A 23,271-nucleotide genomic window follows, 5' to 3' on the forward strand; every position below is an offset into this window, starting at 1 on the left:
ACAGTGGGCCTAGCAACTAGCTAGAGGCCAGGGCAAAGATGCTGTTCCAGCACTCTGGGCCAACGACTGAAGGCTTTTAAACCTGAGCCTTTAGAGTAGGGTTACCAGACGTCCCCGGTTCCTGGGGACAGTCCCCAGATTTGCAAATCTGTCCCTGGAATGTCCCCAGATTTGCAAATCTGTTCCCGGGAAATGTGGCAGCGTCAGCCTCAGCAGTCCAGAGCCAGCCTGGTAGCGCAGTTGGCTCTGGCTAGCTTTAGGAGCTGCTCGCTGCCACCACCACTGCCGAGGGGGAACCAGGGACTTCCGGCGGTACAGATCTCCTGCCCCCTTCTCCCTTTGTTTTGGCAGATCGGGGGAGGTTTGGGAGTCGCGGGTGGGCAGCTGTTGCCCAGGAGGGGCGCCATGCGCGCGGTTTCTCTGCCAGGCAAGGTGCAAAGCCCTTCTTTCGCAACCTGTGAAACATAAATGCTCTGAGTTTTTTAAAAAACTGGGCAACGGCCACCTGCCCACGACTCCTGAGCCTCCCCTGATCAGTCAAAACAAAGGGGGGAGGGGCAGGAGATCGGCTGAGGCTCGGGAGTCACGTGCGGGCGGCGGCATTGCCCAGTTTTTAAAAAAACTTACAAGCATTTATGTTTCACAGGGTGTGAAAGAAGGGCTTTGCACCTTTATACAATCTGCATGTGTGCTTGGGCCCAGCATCTTTTGCCTCATCATCCCCACTACTGACTCCCTGTTGCTAATCAGCTTCAAAAAATAAAATAAAAATATAAGTGCCTCCGGATTCATTGAGAAAAAAATCTAGTAACCATACTTTAGAGTCCCACGCAGAACACAGCTATAAGCCATTGGTGTTGTGTGCAGATTTGGTCTACGCATAAGAAGTGGCTTCCTCACAACAAGCATTCATTTACTCCCGAGGAGACCATGTTCCTCATGAGCCTGCATCTTTTTGTGCCTGCACTCCCTATGGCTCAGTGACTGCCTCTCAGTCTGTGAAGGGGCTACCTGTGTTGTGAGGGGAAGGTTGGATTACTGTCTCCCCTTGAGGGCCCTGGACCCCTCTGGTCTGCCTCCTGGTCCCCTAGCACAGCCTGCTCCTCTGGGAGCTCCAGGCTGTCCTCCCAAGATTATTCTTCTGGCAGGGACATGACAAGAATAGGGGTTCGCGGGTGGCGCTGTGGGTAAAACCTCAGTGTCTAGGACTTGCCGATCACATGGTCGGTGGTTCGAATCCCTGTGGCGGGGTGCGCTCCCGTCGTTCGGTCCCAGCGCCTGCCAACCTAACAGTTCGAAAGCACCTCCGGGTGCAAGTAGATAAATAGGGACCGCTTACGAGCGGGAAGGAAAACCGCGTTCCGTGTGCTGCGCTGGCTCGCCAGATGCAGCTTATCACGCTGGCCACGTGACCTGGAAGTGTCTGCGGACAGCGCTGGCTCCCGGCCTATAGAGTGAGATGAGCACACAGCCCTAGAGTCTGGAAGACTGGCCCGTACGGGCAGGGATACCTTTACCTTTTTATCAATAACAAATGCAATGCAATCCCAAGGGCATTTACTAGGATGGTAGCTTCCCCACTCACATAGATTGACAGGCCCTACATTTTAGTAACTGTGCAATCTTACAGATGTCTGCTCTGAGGCAAGCCCCACTGGGTTCAATACAGCTCGCTCTCAGGAATGTGGATATAAGATTGCTGCCTGAGGCTGCAGTCCTGGACATACATACCTGGGAATAAGGCTGTGTACACATTACTGGCTTAAAATGCAGCTAACTCATTTCTCCCCCGCAAATCAGATGGAAGCTGGTTGGGGGCGACAGGCATCAAAATGCAGTATTTCATAAGAAATAACAGGGTAGATATAGATTGTGGCTAAGTGTGTACACCGCTTCTCAAACCAATGGCAGGAGCCAACTGGATGTGGAGGAAACGAGTGTGTACACTGTCAGTTTGCATTTTTTTGGTGAAGAAAGTTTTGAGCTGAAGTACAGTAATCTTGTCTATTCTAATTGATTCAAGGGGGTTCTGGAAGCTTCTTTGTGTGATAGAAACTTCCAGCTTGCACCAGTTTGTAACTGACACGTAGGTTTTTATTCTGCCTGGAAACTTGCAGAAGGTTCCTGATGTTTGGGTTATTCCTTCAGAGAAGGTGAACAGCTGGTTTAAACTGGTTCTGTTATCTCTTTCACTCAAGGTCATGCCGACTATGATGGGCCAGAAGGAGCCTGAGTTTCACTTTCTATCTTTCTTTTTGTTATGTCCTGAGCTGAATCCTAGAACAATAGGATCCAGAATGCAGCAGTCTGATTGGTCCGCAGGAGCCACCCAATCCAGCTCCAGGTGGAAGTGAATCAGTGACTTGATTAGCCTGCAGGAGCAGCCAATCAGGCTTCTGGAGGAGGTGAATCTGCAACCTGATTGGCCTACAGGAGAAGCCCGGAATTAGCCAATCACGCGGGGCCCATTGTGTAAATAATGTAAATATAGCTAGACATTTTGGGGAAAGTTTCATTCATTGCTATGAGCTAAATAAAGAGCATGAAATTCACACTCGGCACTGAGTATATTTCACTTTTCCTTCTGGTGTGGTGTTCTGTACATAGTATGCTTAAGTGTTAAGGTTTCAGTCTTAGTGTAACTTCTTGTAAGTTTTAAGTAAAGTCTCCTGCAACTGGATTTCTTATGGACAGTGCCAATCCTGAATGTATGAATTTGTGACCATTACGCTCATTAACCTTCAGTAGCAGCAGTAACCTCTGCTGGATGAAATACAGTTGCCTCTGGTCTATTTTTTGGGGGAATCCTGCAACGTGTTTAAGTGTTTACTCTGCTAACTATACGTTGGAGTTTTGCTCTGGATCAATATGAGCAGAATTCATCACATACACAGCCTAAGTCCTCTTGAACTAAAATGTATAGGATTGCAATCTAAGTGTATTTTAGATTGTGGTTATGCTGTGCAACCTTAGCCTTTTCTACTTGGAAGTAAGATCTATGGAGGTGAAAAAATTTACTCCTTGGTAAGCGTGTCTCAGACTGTAGTCTTTGAGCAGCACAGTCTGGTATCTCCTGCGCTAGCTCCACTTCTCATTTCTTCATTACTTTCCTTGGCATGTATTCCTTCATGAAGTGAAAGGCCCACCAGCAGCAGAGCGAGCCGATTGGGAGCCTGGGGCGGTGCGCGTGCCCTGAGCCCGGGAGTGGGGCCAGCCATCTGCTGGGCAGGGCCAGACAGGGCAGGACACTCTGTGGGGCCTCCAAGGAGTCTGCCTGACTCCTCCCACTCAGCCGCCCTACAGCTGAGGGGAGGTGGTGGTCGTACCATTTGTAGCAGCGCAGAGCCTGTGGGCGCCCAAGCCACTACGTCACTCCCAGGCCTTGTGGTGAGTGCTGCCTGGCATTTTGTCACCCTCCTCAGTGGTGGCAGCCGGGAGGCCTTGCCCCCACCACACACCCTTTCCTCCGCCCCTGAGGCCCACCATTCCAACCACAGACTTGGGACTCAGCTACACTGGCAAAGAAAAAGCACTGTATATGCGTTATAACACTATGACACCAGATGGCGCTGTGGAGTCCCGCCTTTCATCAACGTGATTTCCCTTTATGAAGTTTAGAACACATTTCCCTGAAGTGCTTTTTTGATGTGTCTAGATCCAGCCTTGCCTTCTTCACAGTGCTCTTATTCTTGGGGTACCAATCATCCTAACATGGCTTACTTGGTAATTTGCACGTTTCAAATTCAGCATCCCTATTCCCTATTTCAAATTCAGCATCCCTATTCCTCCTTACTGATTGGCAGCATTTCAGCTCCTAAGAAAGGGCACCCTCGCAGTCAAAGCCAGTTACTCCATGTGTTCTTTGTTGGATTGGCACCCTAAAGTCTGAAAGGCAGGAAACATGTATATCATCTTTGTCAGAGAGACATGATGGGCTGCTGCTCTCTCCTGAGTGCATGCTCAGTACCAAATCTGGGTTTCCCTTGGTGTTCTGAGTGAAATGAGACTCTTGATTCCAAGTTCTGCTGCCCACAATTTTGTACACCGAATGACTATTGAAATAGGTGAGTATTAGAGCACATGGCTGGCCACAGAATCACAGCCAAAATGAATATATTAATCATAACTTTTTTTTTGCAGATCCCACTCATTCCATAAAAACAGTTTGGCCAAATACGCACACAGATGAAACTAAAAACTACACTTTCTAGAACCATGAGCCAAGGTTCTAGTAGGAATCAACAGGCCTTTGCAAAACTAATCCCATGAATTATATCATTTTAGCTAACCAAACAACCACATCGGCTGCTGGGGAAATGACACATTACGTAGGAATGCTGAAATGGTGTGGTTGTTCAGTCATTCCATTAGCCTATCATGATATTCCAGATCCAATGACAAATTTATTGTGTTATTTTTGGGTAACAACTTGCAAGGCTGGCTGGTTCAAATCCAAAGTGTTTTTAATGTCACAGCCTCTGTGCTCTGATTCTGTTTTCAGAATTGCTGAAGCTACCACAAACATTTATATTCCATGCCCAGGTTTTTTTCCTGACACCAGCATTTGTTCTTATTGCATATTTGCTCTTTGCTTCTCTCCAGTCTTCAAGTGATTATCTATCTATCTATCTATCTATCTATCTATCTATCTATCTATCTATCTCTATCTATCTCTATCTCAGCCTTATTGGTGTGTCACTGCTGCTTCAAAGGAGGTGGTGCAAAGAGGGATACCACCGCTTCTACCCTCAGCTTCTATGAGATGGAGGTAAAGATGCTTCTTGTCTGTTATATAAGAGCACATTCATCACTGAGCACAATGAACCTGGGTCTTCATTCGGTCCCCTTAAACCTTCCCCTAACATACACATTTTTTTCACTCAGGGTTTGGTTGGAGAACTGCATCACAAAAATTGGAGAAGTGCAAATTCCAGAGGTCAGCTACGTTATGCTTTGCATATTTTTTTCAGATAATGTGGTTACGTTTGCATTAAAATCTGAACTGAATCTCCACACCCTCCTGCCTATCCCTAGCTACTTCTGACTCCATGTAGCATGCCTGCTGTGCATATACATAGTGATAAAAATCAACTGCATACAACAGACTAGCCATGTAAGCCTGTAAGCCTGAGGACTGGGCAGGCATCTTGTGAGTGTCCTAATGCATTTAGAACAAGCACTACAAAAATACTGACTTTGCCAATGGCTCCCCTGAAGAATGATGCTTTGAGAAATGCAAGGCAGTATCTTTACAAGTGTGTACTGGTGTACAGTATGTGTGTGTTCACAGTTAGTGAATTCAAAGGCATGAGCTGAAGATTACAAATGGAAGAGCCAACTAGATCATTTTAGGCAGTTGAATCACATTTCCCATCCGTGCCCTGTGATCAAATTAATGAGAAGCAGTGCACATACAAAGCCTCTCTGTGGCAAGTATCGGGATATTGCACACAACAAAAGCAGCAAGGGGCAGAAAGCAGTGAGCTGTTGAGGCTCCCCAGGGATTCATCGAGCCTTTGAATTGTCAATATAGGAGTTTCGCTCTTGAAGCTGGAACACTGCAAAAAGGAAAACAAACTACTGACTTGTTTTAGTGTGTTATAATTATGGGATAAATCCAGTCTCGTATAACCAGCATGCTTAACTCCAGTTAATGCATGAAGGGGTTAAGATCATAGAGTTGTCCTGCCAGGCTTAGCTAGGTCACAACCACTCACCTTAGGAGAAAGGGTTACCAAACTCTTTGTTCTCTTTCTTCCACCAGGTGAACCCTACATGTAAAGTCAAAGTAGAATGCTCCAAGCTTAGACTGCGTGGCTTTAGCAAGACATATGAGTGTTTCTATACAAATAATTTGGAAGCAACTTATAAGGGGATATTTTAAAGATCTAACAGCCTGTATTTCCATGCTTTACTTTGCTGAATGTTTGTGATTATAAATCTCTGCTGGGGTTCTCTCACCAATAAGTACTTGCCCCAAAATTGGATTGAGACATCCAGGGAATTCTCTTCTCCTTTTACCACATTCTATTTTCCCCTTTGAAACCAAATTACAGAAAACATCAATAATAAGAAGACACCGACTAGGACACATGTGAAGGAGGGAAGGTGTGTTCACCAAATTGGCTTTATAGAACCAATATAGCCAGGGAACATTCTTATACAGGGGATTATCTCGGATGTGGGTTTTCATGATCCAACTCATTGGAAACGTCGTGAGGTACTGAATCCAATTTTGGATGTTAATTGGCCACCTGGGGCTGCCTTCTTTTTTTTGAAACAGTGATGCATCTTTGCTGAGTGTTGTCATAACTGCATAGAGGGAAACATGGCCATGACTCAACTGGGATGTCAATCCAGATGGCAAATTAGATTCAACATTCAGATCCAGCTCCTGAAAATTGAAACATTTACCCCCAAGCTTGTTATTTAAGGGAAATGCCAGGGTGGGAAGAAGGGTGAGTTCTTTTATGACCGATAGATCTAGCTTCTAATCAGAGGAAAATATTTTACTAGGGCTGTCCAACTGCAGTGCTTTGGGGCATTGTGCAGGATTGTACTGCACATGGAATAAACTATATGGGTGGCACTAGTGACTGTACTACGTTGCACAAAGATTGGGGGAAATATGTCAATTAAGTACTGTATGTGAAAAATATTTGTGAGTGGAAGGAATGAAATCATTACTTTATATCAATGTATTTGGACATTATTATAAACTTAACTTATTGGGTGTGGTTTTTTTTTTACACAATGAGTGCTTACGAAAATTGATTCTAATGTTAATGCATCTAGCTGGTGATAATTCATTGCCGTGCCTCCCCTGATGCAATTCATCTCAATTTTAGCTAATACAATTTTGCTCTTCACATTATGAAGGGTTGTGTCCAAGAAAAAGCTAGTTATATCCATTCTTGTATTTGTTTTGCATATGCTGCCCCTAAGATTTGGTTTCTCAAAGACTCTTTGCATCATTTGCAGTGGCTGAGGACACAAGAGGCCTGCAGCAAAAAAACAGACGGCTCTGTTCTTCACCAAACATGTGCTCCATCTGCATGTGTGGCCAAAGTCCTGCCAGGAAAAAAAAGGATAACCCTACTTAAGATGTTCATGGGAACAGGTCTGGTGCCAGCATCTGGCATCTTCAAGGGCCCCAGTGCTATTGCAGGGCTCAATGCACTGATATCTTTACCAACCCCAGCAAGGGAGCCATGGACCATAGTGCCTAGGAGTGATGTTAGGTTTCAGCTAAGGGACTGTGGAATTAGTTGCCTGCTAAACCGGCAGCCAGATTTTTAAAAAGGGCCAAAACACTTTACCATGTCTTCTGCCCAAACCTGGATCCCTTTATGGGATTGATAATTGGGAAGTCTGGAATAGTAATTCAAGGGTTCTATGCCCCTCTACCAACCCCTTATTGATTAATCAATTATAATTTCCTCCTTTTCCTCCAAAGAGTTCTGGCTGGTGTAAATGATCTGTTTTCTCCCTTCCCTCCAGATTAGTCCCACAATAACCCTATGATGTAGTTTAGGTTGAAGGAGAGTGACAATCACCCAGTGAACATCGCATTTAATTTTTTAAGCAGAGCAGCTCTGGGGAAAGAATAGTTTAACTCTGTTTTACAACTGGCTGGATCATGCCCTACTTAATTGTGAGGCTCTCAGCTTTCAGTGAAGTACACTTTTGCCCTCCTGTTTTTACAGAATGGTTTAAAAATATGTCCATAGTTCAGCTACAAATGCACGGATTATAATCCATTACAAATTCAAAATAGGTCAGCAAACCTCAAGCTATGCACAGGACCCAAACCAGAACCTTTTGGACATGTGAGAGCTTTGAATATCAGCACACCCCACCAAGCGAACACTGTGCAAGTCACCAAGCTTTCCGTGTCTCCTTCGTGTTCAAAGCAACAGCTGCCTCTAGTGTTAAATGCCTATAGCTACAGTTTGGAAAAATTGACGTCTCTGGCCTTAGAGAAGCTGAACAGAAGATCAACAGGCATTTTGCTAGCACTTATGATACATAAATCACCCACATGGTTTGATGTAGCATCCAACAGGCAAATTACAAACGAAGTTTAAAAACAGCAGGTACACATGGAGATTATAATGTACAAAGAAGATATTTTCTTAATATGTGAGTGCATTTGCTTCTTCATTGCTCTGAGGTAATATATGCCTACTACAGTTTTTCTTGCCATTTTGTTATCAGGTGTGACTCATGAATCCTTTCCCTGGTTTAAATGCTATTATTACTGTCATTTTCAAACATTTTCTTGTGCCCCTGCTGTGTAAAAGGCTCTACACAAACCAATTACACTCACTGCCCAGGTTTTTAATATACAAGGTCCGTTCTGTGGGCTCAGCTGACATCTGGATCTCATAGTTGGAGATAGTTGGTTTCAACACTAGGTCTCGAAGTCATTATGTGAGCAATTTGACTTCTGCTACTGCAATGGAACTCAACTCATCTGCTCACACACAAATACAGTGGTGCCCCGCAAGACGAAATTAATTCATTCTGCGAGTTTTTTCGTTCTACGAGTTTTTTCGTCTTGCAAAGCACCAATGCATATTGACGGTTTCCCATAGGAATGCATTGACGGTTTAAAAAAAAAAGGCGCAAGACATTTCGTCTTGCGAAGCAAGCCCTTGGGAAATCCGTCTTGCGAAGCAACTCAGAAAATGGAAAACTCTTTCGTCTTGCGAGTTTTTCGTCTTCCGAGGCATTCATCTTGCGGGGCACCACTGTACAGTCAAACCTCGGTTCTCGAACGGCTCTGTTTTCGAACGTTTCGGCTCCCGAATGCCTAAAACCCGGAAGTATAATCTAAAAGATCATCCACTGCATTATGAACACTAACCAAATAAAACACATTCTCCCATTTTCTCCTTAAGGAGTTATTTTTTCCTTGGAGAAATAGGTTTCAGTTGGATTGTGGCAGTTATGGTCTAACCTGTGGCCTACTCACAGGGCAACATTTGAGATTCTGCCAGGCTAAATATCCTGTGCTTATCAAGTTGTAATTGTTCCATCACTTGTAGAATAGATTTGCTGAAGGTTAATTACGCATTTCCCCTTTTAAAAATCCATTGTTCTGAACAGAATTGAATTTTATGAAAACTAAATAAAGAACTTATGTAAGCTCAGCAAAGGAAAAGGGCATTTTGTTGCTAGGGATATTAGTTGTAATACAGTTATTTCACAACAACAGTTCTCCAGACCTGGCATGAATTGTTTTAGATGGTCACAGGACCATCAACACAACATGCCAAATATTTTATTATATGGCCTGACACTCAAATACTCTAGCAAACGTTATTTGATTGTATGATAGGTTTGCTGCAAGGTCTTTGCAATTAGTAAAAGCCAGCTCTCCAAACCCTATATTGGACAGTTCATTTTTCTGTCATTTTCTGGCAGGAAGACATGCAAAAATCAGGGGAAAAAACAGCCCAAACTTTTAATAATGGATTTTATTCTGGGGGGGAAACCCACCACCTTTTATATGAAAGTATGAAATCCTGTGCTGTTACAGAAAATTGACACTGCCCCCGCCAGAATGCAAATTACTACAATATTGTTTTAAATACTATTTCAGTTAAAAGTAGATCGTTATGATTGCCACAAAATTCAGAGGCTAAGGAAACAAGACAAGACAACCTCATGATTGACAAGAGACATTAGTTTAAGTCAAGCATTGGTATAATTTATACACAGTGAGCCAGTGGGCATTCTGCAAGTGACATTTCACCTGCAAGCGACTCTTGCCATTTGTTGGCCATCTGAGTAATCTTACATCAATTTTTAGTTAGCTGCATCAAACAAATGCAAACACAATCAATCTTCTCCATATAAATTAACAATATCACATCAACATTTTGTAAAGCTTATCCACGCTCAACAACAAATTCATCATGCATCCAGTTTTAATACTTTTCTTTTTACTTAGTCTTGAAAATGTACTGTATGTTTCAGTTGCGCCTTTGTTGCACAGGCGGGGTCCTATGCCTGTGCCATAAATGCAAATTATTTACAGAAGAGTCTAGAGAAAATAAACCTCACAGTTTCTATCCTGGAACAGAACAAATATGGACTGTCTACCAGCAATGAGAGTGCGGGTTGGAGATCATGTTCTAGGAACTGCTTTCCCCATTGCCCACCCCCTTACTCCTAGTAGACGATATCAGTTCAAAATATTTCAACGGTATACCTGAATGTACATTATATTTTCATACACAGAAATTGAAAAACAGAAATAAGTATTATTGTCTTGCACAGATCTTATACCCAGGTTCCAGTGTCATATGATTATTTGGAATTTTCCAGCGACTTTTCTATGGAAGCGTCAAACACTGCTATATTGTATCTGCTGGGTTGGAAGCCCTGAATTTGCTAGTTGTGCCTCCGTATTATACGTAGAACATCATGTACTGCAGATTCACAAGGACAATTACGATAATCTGACTTGATTATTAGGCCTACAAATCCATTCAGCAATTACAGTGTTGCCACTGTTGCCATGTAAGCATTGCAGTGCAGTGCTAACTGGGCACAGTGGAATCCATAGCCTGTAGAATTTACTGCTGTAAACTGTAACTGTAGGAATAAATTGGTGGGATTCAAAACATTTAATCGCTTGTTTCCAGAGTTAGAAGAGCCTACGCTTATGGAAAGTATTAAACACCATCTCCCCTCAGTGCAAAACAGTGAACTGTGTGCTTTAACATTCAAGGATGGGGCTGCTGATAAACGCTTACTGTGAAAAATCAGGATTGCGGTATTCAGCAAGAGGCAGGGGTCGCATTCTAATTCCTTCCTGCAGACTTTCTTCATCTAACAGACACACTGAAAATAAATTGACCTGTTCTTATGATCTAGGACAGAGCGGAATCCCAGAGGAATACATTTATCAGCCAAGCCTGCCAAAGTAATTTCACTCATTGCTGCCAGATTAGCTTACGTAAGTGAAGCTATTATGCATCAGTCCACAGTTTCTATCTTTAGGATAGTCAGGTAGTACAGGAAACATTGTGGAAAGCCCAGAGGAGTCAACAGATAAATACTGCAGCCTTATTTACATGTAGGATAGGCATGTCCAACAGGCCGATTGCCTCCCCTCCCAAAAAAGCTCAACAACTTTGGTCAATCCAATGGGTTGATCACTGACAGTTTTTTTAATAGTGGGAGTAGATCGCAGTCTCTTGGGAGTTGGACATGCCTGATGTAGGACACAGCTGTGTTTCCTTGAAGGAGGGTATATGTTTTTAGCCCTGCCCCCCTGTGATGTCACACCTCCATCTTCAAATAACCAAGCTGCCCACTACCGAACAGAAACTCTAACATGTGACCTCCTGCTTGTCTGCAATTGTTTGAGGAAGGAGGCATGATATGGGTGGGCAGGACAAAAAGCACAGCCCTGCTACATGTAAACACAATTACACGCTACATGCAAGTAATGAATGAACAGGGCCTGGGTGGAGGGTAGATGTGCTAGCTCCTGACCCAGAGATCCTACCTGTTATTTGCATTCCCAAGCAGGTGTCCAGCTTATGCTTCACAGCAAGCAGCAGTCAAGTGGAGAAGAATGGGCTACTTGAGCATGAAGCAAGGGCCAGAAGCAAGCAACTTAATTTGAAGAGCACCTTTGGAGGTTAGGAGAAACTTAGATATATCCCACTGCCAAGTTAATGTCTGCACCATCTCTATTTTGCTTTAGGAACTTTTGTCAGAAGAAAGTCAAGCAAAATTCTAACAGGTAAATATCATTTACACGTTTTATGAGTTACATAGCGAGCATTACTGCCAATGACTCTCATTCCCTAGGTAGCATTACTGTTGCTGTTTGCCACCCACTTCTAGTGCTATAGATGTAACACTAAATCCGCCTGAAAATTGTGTTTATTCCCCTTCAGCGACTGCTAGTTCAAATGAGATTCTATGAATAAAACAGAAGAAGAGCTGTAGGAAATTAATGGGAACCCCCATTGCCAATTGTTAAAACGATATGACATTATGTTTTAAGTCGTGAAAAAAATGTAGACAAGCTTTGTATACTTTAAAACAAAACTGAATATAAGATGCAATTAAAGTGACACACTTCTAAAGTATATAAAAAAAACAAGCACCAAATAGCAAAAGCTAGAATCTGCCTTGACTGGAGCTTAATGAGCAGCTAGCAGAGGCACATTCCTATCACAAAACTGGGTCTGCACAGCTATGGTCACATGAAATACAAAAAAGAACATGGGCCAAGTAGGAAGCCAACCAGCTATATTATTCAGAGTACAGAAGGATGCCAAAAGTTAATTTTATCATCCTCCAATTATTCATTCTATTTTCCAGCTTTACATGGTATAACACGGCCCAATTCATGACATGGGGAAATGGCCACTGGAAACATTTATAGTGGCTATTAACAAATCAACCTGTCATGCAGCAATAATTTGCTGGTTAAATATCAGTCTACTTATGCCACACAATGTGGTGGTAGAAAGGACTGCACCACCTTAGATCATGTGAAACATTTGGAAGATTCCTGTATAGCAAACAAAAAACAAAATGGCCAATAAGAAGTGAGGCCACAACCTCTTTTTCTGATTTTTTTAAATGTGTGTGAGAGAATTCAAATGTAGTATCCCCCATCTGAAGTGGTACAGCCCATTGTATCACCTGCTGCACATGCAGAGGTAGCTAAGCATCAGCACAGGAGAGAAATCACTCAATGTGTTAACTGTTTACCCTTTGTTGCATTCATCAGATTTTACTAAAGTGCCAAAGAATGTTATACAGCGTATGTTCATGCAAAAGCCAGCCACAACCTCCTCATCCACCTGCACAGCTCCTCTACCCCAATCATTCTGGACCAATGGCTGCTTTTCATCAAACACAAATGTACATTAGTAGACAAAACGGCTACCTACCTGAATCATTAGGAGAGTGTTAGGCACGTCCATTGGGTAATGACTAGTTCCAAAGACTCTGGCCACACATTTGCCTCTTATAAATATTGTTCAGAAACAACTGCCTGAGAAACCAAAGAGGTTTTATTTCCCTTTTTAATGTGAGAGTTTATTGCAAACTCTTCAACAAGATCATAACTGTTTAAGTTGTCATTGCTTTCCTCCTAGCAATACTGATGGCACTAGAACACATTGGAATTTCAGCAGTGTCAGAGAAGAAAGAATACTTGAAGTGCTGACATCTGGAGCTTTACTAAAAAAAAACACCAAACAGACAGGGCCTTTTTTGAACTGCTTGGCAAGCAGCAGCACATTTAAAACAACCAAATTACCACTTCTTGGCTGCTATGAGAAATTCAGATGCCAAAATTTGCATTTGGTTTCCATTTTCTAGTTCAAGTATTGCATGTGATTGCAATGTACGCGAACATGAACAACATGACAAACTGGCAGCTCTGGTAATTTCACAGCTTACTGACATAAGGCTGGACTCAGGCTAACTTAAGTGTCACTGATTGCAATAGATCTTCTCTAAACATGAGTCAGTCTGGATCCAACTCTTCATTTTAAAAGTGTAATAATCCCATACTATTACTATAAGAAATGCTAAAATGTATGTTTCTTTACAAACTCAAGATAAGCTTGATCAGATATTATAAATTCAGACAAGCAAGACAAGCACTGTTCTAGTGAACTATGCCATCACACACTATGAAATCATCACTGGACATATTCAGGAATTCAACCTCCCTGTAAGAATGGCAAAAACAGTTTATGTCAATGTATCCTTGCTCTTTTGTTGATGTTAGCTGGAGATCCCAAAAACTGGGAGAAAGTATCCCCTCTGTAAAATGCCCCCAGTAGTATTCCTACCAAGGAGAAGGTTTAAAAACATGATTTAAGCTGTTTTCCTAATTGGTTGGTGAACACTGAGATATGTTACAAAAGAAAAATCCAAATCCATACTTTTGCTAAATGTTCAGCACCTTATAGCCACTGGAGTTTTTAAAAAGAGATAAGGTTTTTGTGCATTTGTGACTCCAGCTGCTTTTTTTTCTTTTTTCTTTCTTTTTTGCTTCCCCTTTTTTCTTGAAGTTTCCAGATGAAGCTTTCATACATCTGCCTTTGCTGCTGTACTGGCTTCAGCACCTGCATCATCTTCAGAAGGTATGGAGGGAACACTGTCATGCGAAACAGTGTCAATGCTTTGTGCTTCTGACTGAAGGTGGATGGATACCTCAACAGCTATTTCTTTACCATGGTCATTTACAGAACCATCATCCGAGTCTGCTGTCGGTGAATTACTGCGCTTAATTTCTGGGTTTAAGGGATAGAGTCCGTCTTGGACACCGAGGGCTTGTTTGACTCCATCTCCAACTTCATCAGGGTCATCGACTCTCACTGCTTCAAATATCTCTTCCATAAAGGCCCTACAGTTAAGGATGAGCGGCGGAAGAGGGATACTTCTGGCTAACTCTTCAATGTATCGAGCAAATTCCATAGTCTTAAACTGGGTGACTTTGGCCAGTTCCAGCGTTTTGGCAGAGGTAATGATTGGAATGCGTTTGGCAATTTCAAAGGCCTTCTGTAGTTTCTCAGCCCCTTCAGTCCTGAAGAATTCATTGATGGCCTTCTCTGTCTTGCGGAGATGGCTGCTCATCATGCACAGACGTGTTATATTTAAGATCAAGGTGATAGTAAAGGCAACCAGGCAGACAATCATGTAGTAAATGCCCATGTCCCCAGATGTGGAGACCACCCTGAGGGTGACTGAGTAATAGAAAGAGCCATTTTGGGTAGTGACAACACAACTGTATCGCCCCCGGTCACCAAAGGTTACACTTGTGATATTAAGGGTACTGTTAGAGATCAGCCATCTTCCATCTAAAACACAAATACAAAAAAAGATTTCAACATTAGAGTAACAGATCATACTTGCATCTTTTCTGATATATATATAGGCATGCCCCGTGAACTGTATTATGAAACCAGCAACACTGAATTGGGAATATGGATAACAACATATGTCTGGTCATTTGCCAACCTACTGGTCAAGCAGGGTTGAATATCTTTACCTAGCCAAGAAAATACTCATCTCATGTATTTGATCTAGGTCACTGGTCTTCAACTGGGGTGTTGAGACCACCCACTTCTGGGTCACTGCCTGATCTAAGGTGGGTCACACAGCAGCACTCCCAACATACAAATATATTGTAAAAAGGAAGAAATAGATCTACAAATGCATGTTTGGGTTAGAGCTGGGCCCTGGATCTGATTTGGGCACTTGTTTACATTATAATGTTGCTATCCATTTGCAAAGGCACTCATCCCTACCGGGTGGCCCTTCCCTCCAACCCCAATACTACTTGTGAAAATTATATTGTTAAACTGCAAATGTTTCTATTAATAAATGTAGCAAGATCCACTGGATTGCGGCAGCAGGCAAATGTGTACTTAAAAGCTTGATGGGCTATAAAAGGTGGACACTTGGACAAAATATGTGTACAGTGCTATCTCACTTTTTCATGCAATGTTTTCTGCTTTCCCAATACCCTATTCTGGCAACAACAGCAAAAAGGTAAAAAAAAAAGGTAAATGTATTGCTGGATTGGACAGAGCCTAGTGCCATGATGGGGATGCAAACCACGCCCTTCCCCAGTCACCAGACTGATCATTTGATGACTGCATAACGGACAATAACCCCCTCTCCCCAGCTGATCTGCATGGCTCAGCTGAGGAGAATGTCTGGCCATATGAAATGGTCACATCTTCTGCTGGCATGCAGCCCCTAGAGCAGCGGTTCTCAACCTGTGGGTTCCCAGATGTTATTGGACTACAACTCCCATCATCCCTGAGCTCTGGCCTTGCTAGCTAGGGGTGATGGGAGTTGTAGTTCAACAACATCTGGGGACCCACAGGTTGAGAAAGGCTGCCCTAGAGGGTTGGGTCACCAAAAATTATTGCTGCACTGTTGTCCCCCAATCTAAATGCAAATCTGGGTTTGATGAGGTGAGCATTCTCCCCTGATAAAAACCATGCAATCAGCATATGGATTAAAATATCAAGTAGCTATACTCCTAAAGCAACTAATTCGGAATGAAAACTACTAGCTGCTCGAATATTATGTAAAAGTACCTAGATTGCAAGTTGTGTAAGTTATAGCCCATTTAGCTTCAGCCAAAATCCAGTACTTTAATTTAAAATAGACTTGTATTGTGTTTTAATGTAGGTATGTTTGGGCAGAGAGGCGACGAACCTAGGAAGAGTGGCTTTCCCTTCAACGTCTTCTTAAAAGTGTGACATACAAGAGAACTTCTGTGATCAATACAGCACACCTGGTACATTGTGTAAAGCAAGTCAAACAGTTGTCTCTTACCCTCTCCATCTTGCTTCAGTAGATGCCCTTTTGAGTTGAACCAAAGGATGCTGTTATGCTGACTGATGTTCAGCTTACATTCAATGAAAGCACCGTTACCTTCTCTCACTATGATATCTTGAGGTACTGCCGATTTTGTGAAGGCTTGTAGGGTGGGAAGAAATGATGCATCGAGAGGAAGGAACCTTGACCCAGTAGCAGCTGTCAGGTTGGAGGCCACATTTTCTAGTGCAGAAACACTAGAACTGAGAATCAAAGTCAATAGGCAGCAGCTGAGCTTCATGGAAGCTTGAAGTATAAAGCACACTGCAAAAAGTTAAGCAGTCTGTGTTGCACCAGTCACCATGGAAGATATTGATGGGTTCATCAACTTTGGAAGGGCTTTGGGTTTTTCTTTACAAGTAAAGGAACAATCCAACTGAAATGTAAAAAAACAAAACAAAACCGATGCAAGTCAGGATTCTTAACAACGCAAAGCTTTTTGGCTTTCAAACTCAAATAATTAACAATACAATTCCAGAATGAAATGGCATATAACAGGGAAGGCGAACCCACAGACCAGATTCAGCTTGCCAAGCCACTTACAGTGGCTTCCTTGTCCTCTGTCAAAATCTGCCTCTTCTTACCTTGGAAAAGTGCCTTTCCCCCCTTAAGCAGAAGAAAAAGGCTTCAGAAATAGAAAGGAACACTTACCAGTATTTTCCTTTCCGTATCAGTGCTGGGTAAGAAAGAGGGGAACTACTCCCAGCCCACTGATGTGATGAGAAGGAAACCACCTGATCCTCTGCTGACTGACAAAAGAGTGTGCAGGGGGTGGGCTGTTTGAATATGTCTGCATGTCTGTCTGCCTATCAAAATGTGTGGTAAGTGTGCACATGCAATTGAGTATGCACTGGTGACTTTAGCCATGCCAGCTGCTGGTATGCAGAAAGCTGTCAACCATCAAAGCAGCCCGAGCCACCTTTGGTATAAAATGTTAGTTGTCTAGAGCTGAAAGGAGCTTAAGGTAAATTGGCACAAATAGCAACTTTCCAGGAAAGGAATGGGACCTAAAAACTAACCATTCTTTCCTTTGGTAGGCTCAAATTATAAACAGCAACAAAATTAATAGGTCCACTGCATACAACATTCAAGGTTTTGTTCACCCTTGGGTTGAAACTGAAAAAGGCAGACCAATCAAAGGAGCAGGTGCCAAGAAGCACAGCTTCTTTGCCTGCAGAAGGTTGATCACCAAGTAGGGCTGGGAGAGGCCAGAAACCTTGGAAAGCTATTGCCAGTCAGTATAGACAATACTCTCTAAACTTGAACCCTTAATGCATTTCTACTCTTATCCTAGCTGCTTCCTTCCTAACCACCTCTTTCTGCAATGCTATCTAACTTCCCAGTAATTCAGAGTACAAAACAGGGCAGCTCATGGTACTACTACATGGCAGCGTTTTCATCAATATCTTCAAAGTGCTCTAAAAACCTAGAGTGAACTAATTCCATCCTGAAATACATGTGTTTAAACTACAGCAATATAAATTTAATGAGATTTGGTTCCACTATTCTGCTAGTGCAGAGCTCTCTGTTCTGCACACCAAACAGGTGGGTGGGCAGAAGTGGTATCAGTTCCAAGCAGGGGTGCTACTGAGATGACTTTGGAGCTGTTGGATCTCAAGTACAGATGTATCTTGGAAGCTGAACGGAATCCGTTCTGGGAGTCAGTTCGACTTCCAAGGCATGGCTTCCGATTGGCTGCAGGAGCGTCCTACAGCCAATCAGAAGCCGCGGAAGCTGTGCTAGACTTTTGGCTTCCAAAAATCATTCGGAAACTGGAACAATCACTTCTGGTTTTCGACTGTTCAAGAGCCAAAACTTTCAAGTTTACAGGTGTTTGGATTCTGAGGTTCCACCGTAATACCAACTGCCGTCATATAACAGCATTGACTCAGATTGGGGTGATGGCTGCAGACTCACAGCTTTGCACCTACCTGCTTTATGCCACAGCTAGGGCATGCAGTAGGACTGTGATGGCCCTGCCACTTTGTTATGCCTGACCAGGCACCACCTAGGGCTTGGATAGCATCCTGAGGCTGTTAGTTGCAACTGGGGAAAATCCAGTTACATTGTCCTTCAAAGACCTGAGATAACTATCAGCAGTAATTGCATATGCTTTCTACTACATTGTACATTGTTTGCATAATGCACAGCAGCAGTTGTGATGGGTCATTGGATTCTGCCATTAAATCCTTCAGTGTTTGATTTATTAAACTGTTTATCCCATTTTCTTTTATGCAAACCCATTACTGTTAAGCAAAGATCTTCTGCTGCAGGGTTTTTTTTTTCTTTTGAGGAAAAGAGGTTACATTTTTATGACAGAGCCATCATATTTATATAAAACGGCTTCTGTGGCTGATAAACCACAAGGAAGAAAAGACCATATAATGCCCTAAATTTTTCAAGGAAAGCACAGCCATGCATATCATAAAGTAGCTGTTATGAATGAACATTAACACAGGTTCAACATGCTCCATGTGAGCCGCAGATGCACTATACCTGAAGACAGATTCAGTATATGTACTGAGAAGCAGATGTCTTTCATTTTCATCTGCACACTTAAAAACTAACATATGCTCAATTTTATGCAGTGTACAACCACCAGGACTCTCAAAGAACAGAAGGAAGCATATGCTCATGTTTCTGCAGCACTTTAAAAATATCTACAATATTGCTGCCCAAATAGATAGTGGAAAAGCAAAAAGTTTAGACTATGGCCCCAAGAGAACCGAAAACAAATGTTTCCTACGTTTACTGGATGGCGACATTTTATCGAATTGCAGTTATCCTTCCAAAGCGTCTCACTTTTATCAATTTCAGCAACTCCAGTACTCACAGAACTATTTCAAGAGCAAGAATTTCACTTAAACACTGAGATCACGGCAAAAACTTATTGGTTGCTAATATTCCAATGAATAGCAAAGGATCTTACAGATATTTGAGTTACCATGTTTCAACCCACCCTGCTTTAAGAGCCCTTAAGAATCACTCACCACATTTGCTAGTTTACAACATTTCTTTTTGAAAACGAAAATGTCAAAGCTGATATATCACAGAGAGTTGGGTGCTGCTTCATTTTACTGCAGTGATCCGGAGAGACAATATTTACAAAGGTGAAACTAGGGGAAAGAGCATACCCATACTTTTGGACTTTATACCGTATTTTTCACTCTATAAGATGCACCAGACCACAAGACGCACCTAGTTTTTGGAGGAGGAAAACAAGAAAAAAAATATTCTGAATCTCAGAAGCCAGAACAGCAAGAGGGATCGCTGCGCAGTGAAAGCAGCAATCCCTCTTGCTGTTCTGGCTTCTGTGATAGCTGTGCAGTCTGCATTCGCTCCATAAGATGCACACACATTTCTCCTTACTTTTTTTAGGAGGGAAAAAGTGAGTCTTATAGAGCAAAAATTCACGGTATTTCTTTTTTTAAAGAAGCTCCCACACCAAATTTCCAAGGTGTTTTAAAGCTGAGAGTATTCTTCAGGAGTAGCTCCTGAAACAGCCCGATGTTATGTAGAATTATGCTTACATATGTACAGAATCAGGCTTGAACTCCGAGAAACATGTTAGGTATACAGGTTAAGTACTTAATTCGTTCCGGAAGTCCGTACTTAACCTGAAACTGTTCTTAACCTGAAGCACCACTTTAGCTAATGGGGCCTCCTGCTGCTGCTGTGCCACCGGAGAACGATTTCTGTTCTCATCCTGAAGCAAAGTTCTTAACCCGAGGTAATATTTCTGGGTTAGCGGAGTATTTAACCTGAAGTGTATGTAACCTGAAGCATATGTAACCCGAGGTACCACTGTACATATGAAGGACTGAGAGGGACACAGGTGGCGCTATGATCTAAACTACAGAGCCTAGGGCTTGCAGATCAGAAGGTTGGCGATTGTTGTTCGGTCCCAGCTTCTGCCAACCTAGCAGTTCGAAAGCACGTCAAAGTGCAAGTAGATAAATAGGTACCGCTCCAGTGGGAAGGTAAATGGCGTTTCCGTGCGCTGCTCTGGTTCGCCAGAAGCGGCTTAGTCATGCTGGCCACATGACCCGGAAGCTGTCTGTGGACAAAACGTCGGCTCCCTTGGCCTATAGAGCGAGATGAGCACTCAACCCCAGAGTCGTCCGCAATTGGACCTAATGGTCAGGGGTACCCTTATCTTTATGAAGGACTGACAGTGTTCAGCTTTAGACTTTGCAGCTTTTTGAGTGTTTCCAAGACTCCCAAGTGACAGGGGCAAGCTGTTTATTTAAGTTCCAAGACTAAATTAATGAATTTAAGTGATCACCACACTGATATTCTTTATTAGATAACATATATATTTTCTAGTTCTACATAATATGGAGGATAGTCCCTGCAATTAAAGCAAAAAAGGGAATCTTGCTGGACTACAATTCCCACCATACCAAACTACTGGTCGTGCTATTTGTTACCAATGGGAGTTGGAGTCCAACAACATTTGGAGTGCTTTAAAGGCCTAGACAAAGAGCCCCAAATACTACCCCCCACCACTGTGCAGAAAGCTATCCTAATAAACTCTCTACCTAAAATATGCTGTTGATCCTACATACCTGTATTTTTTTTCAAACATATCAGACATTTTTAAATGCAATGCTTATATCTAAGCACTTCAAATGTGCTTACACATGCCTGACACAGATGCAGATTACATCACAGGAATACGATGCTGAGAAGATGGAATAACACAAAGAAAAACGCTGGAGGTTGATTCCAGATTATTTGTTTGTTGAGCATTCACCCTGGTTTGCACACTTTGCAGGAGTGGAGGGTGTGTGTGTTATACAACACTGGTTGTTTATTGGGCATTCTTTCTGGTTTGTTTGTGGGGAGGTTACACAACATCACATCAAGCAATGGTTACCCCAGATCTTCCTATCAATTTTCTTGATCTTCCTATTAATTTTCTTATCATTTTTGAAAAAGTGGGTTTGTTGAGGAAGAGCACCAAACCCAGGATCAGCTCAAACTGTCTTGTCCTGGTGAGCAACCTGGCTGCTGAAGTTTCCAAACCATCTTCAGAGGCAGCCCTATGTATAACATGTGGCAGTAATCTAACCTAGAGGTTACCAGGGAATAGAAACAGAAGTGAAGCTACCCTTGTCTAGATGTAGTGCAGCTTGGCCACCAGCTGAAGCTGATGGAAGGTACTCCAGGTCAGAAGCCACCTGAGCCAGAAGTACCCCTGAGCTATGTACCTGCTCCTTCAGAGGGAGTGTAATTCCACCAAGAGCAGGCAACCTCCCATGCATATGATCTAGGGAACCACCCTCTAACAATGTCTCACTCTTATCTGGATTGAGCTTCAGTTTGTTGGCTTTCTCCAATCCATTACCAAGGCAAGACAACGGTTCAGCACATCCTGCAAATGGTCATCATGGCAGCAATGAAGTCCTGAGCCATCCCAGAGCCAATCGCCTTGGCCTGGATGTTGAAGTCCGCCAGAACCAGCAGTCTGGGGGTCCTCAACACTGCCTTCAAAACCAGCTCCATCACCTCAGGCAGGCAGAGTGCTGGGTAGGGAGACAGACAGCAAACCAGCAGAATTCCTAATCTGTCCCAATTGCCCAGTGCCAGAAACACACACTCTAGATCCCCACATAACTGGACAGAGAACCTGGAGACAGAGATGGAATCTCTATAGACTGCAACAACTCCCCACCCCCAAGTCTGCCCTGATGCTGCCCGACTACTCAGGTGGGCACAGCTGGGTAAGACCAACTCCACCCTGTTCGCCCACCCAGGTTTCAGTGTTACAGACCAGATCAGCCTCCTCATTTGTAACCAGATCATTTCACGGTTTGCATCTAGCTTTCCTTTTAAAAAGGAAGCCCAATACAACTAGCAATACAAACTCTATTTATGGTAGGCACTTGGATTATCAAACAGTCACCTTTTCACTGGTCCAACCAGTAAAATTGTGTTCAGTGGAAAAACCAACACTGGAGCCTGAAAAACTAGTAATGCTTCATGGACTTCTGTCCACCATAGATGCCACCAGGCTCTGCTCTTGGACCACAAGTTTCCACTAATTCCACCCCCAACTACCAGATCTGAACCTGCTCCCCTCCCCAACTTGTCTAACTCTGTCATAACCCATTAGGGAACCATAAGGGTCTGCCTCAACCTGCCAGGTACTGTTCTGACTTACCCGCCTTCTACTGAGTCCATGTCACCTCCAAGCCTGTGCAGGCTTTATCTGCTAGCCCTGCTAAGGGAGTAAACACATGTGTGCTATTATTAACACGTATAAAGTGCCTGTGTTGTTGTTTTTTCTGAGCAGCAAGGTCTGCAACCTAACAGGCAAGAGGGGAAAGGGGGGAAAGGAATAGGGAGGGACGATGAAAGCAAGCACTGTAGAACCTACATCCTCACTAGCTCATGACTTGGGGCCTTTTTGGTCTCTCTTTTGCCCTGCGAGAGAGGAGGCGCAAGTTCCCAGGAGCTGGTGGCGGCCGTGCACGCTTCCTTTCAACTCTGCATGCATGCATGCATGCATATACATGTACACACACGATTTATATGTATGCACGAATACACCACCCTGTGAGCATTGCACAGCTCCCAGCAGCTCACCCCCGAGGCCATCGCCCGCGACGTCATAAATGCGCCCACTAAAACACCGGCGCGTCGCTCCGGGTCCTACGACATGGCCTTGAACTCCGAGCGGGAGCGGCGCCCGTGTCGAGTTACCTTGGCAACGCCCTGTCATCCCTCGCTCGGCCCGCTCAGTCCGCCTCCAGGTTCCCTCCGCTGACGGGCCCCCGCGCACAGCTCCAACCGGGACTCTGGACCTTCCGCCTTCCCTTCCTCTGAGCTGCCTCTTCTGCTCCTGCGCGAGGTCCACCGAGGGAACGGGAGGAGCGACGC

At 43.5% G+C, this 23,271-nt stretch overlaps 1 protein-coding gene and 1 long non-coding RNA gene across 6 annotated transcripts; one reads left to right on the forward strand and one right to left on the reverse strand.

Annotated features, from left to right (window-relative positions):
* Window positions 1-2,015: 2,015 nt before the first annotated feature.
* LOC310669898 lies at window positions 2,016-13,331 on the forward strand. The gene is made up of 2 exons (XR_014507447.1): window positions 2,016-8,495; window positions 8,762-13,331. It is a non-coding gene; the product is annotated as an uncharacterized lncRNA (long non-coding RNA).
* MFAP3 (microfibril associated protein 3) lies at window positions 9,468-23,234 on the reverse strand. 5 transcript variants are annotated; one of them, XR_014507204.1, is made up of 4 exons: window positions 23,095-23,234; window positions 16,345-16,762; window positions 12,930-14,852; window positions 9,468-10,854 (listed from the first exon to the last, which is right to left on the reverse strand). XR_014507204.1 is itself a non-coding variant. In XM_083423626.1 (3 exons), the coding sequence occupies exons 2-3, from the start codon at window positions 16,625-16,627 to the stop codon at window positions 14,080-14,082; spliced, it is 1,056 nt and encodes a 351-aa protein (XP_083279752.1). In that variant the 5' UTR covers window positions 16,628-16,762; window positions 23,095-23,234; the 3' UTR covers window positions 9,468-14,079. The 5 variants fall into 5 exon arrangements, 4 of the variants coding, with proteins under 4 accessions (XP_083279752.1, XP_083279755.1, XP_083279754.1 ...); XM_083423626.1 differs by having other exon boundaries at window positions 9,468-14,852; XM_083423629.1 differs by lacking the exon at window positions 23,095-23,234 and adding an exon at window positions 22,945-23,062 and having other exon boundaries at window positions 9,468-14,852.
* Window positions 23,235-23,271: the final 37 nt, after the last annotated feature.

The sequence above is a fragment of the Podarcis tiliguerta genome (assembly GCF_965153285.1).
Source record: "Podarcis tiliguerta genome assembly, chromosome: 2".
Lineage (NCBI taxonomy): Eukaryota > Metazoa > Chordata > Lepidosauria > Squamata > Lacertidae > Podarcis > Podarcis tiliguerta.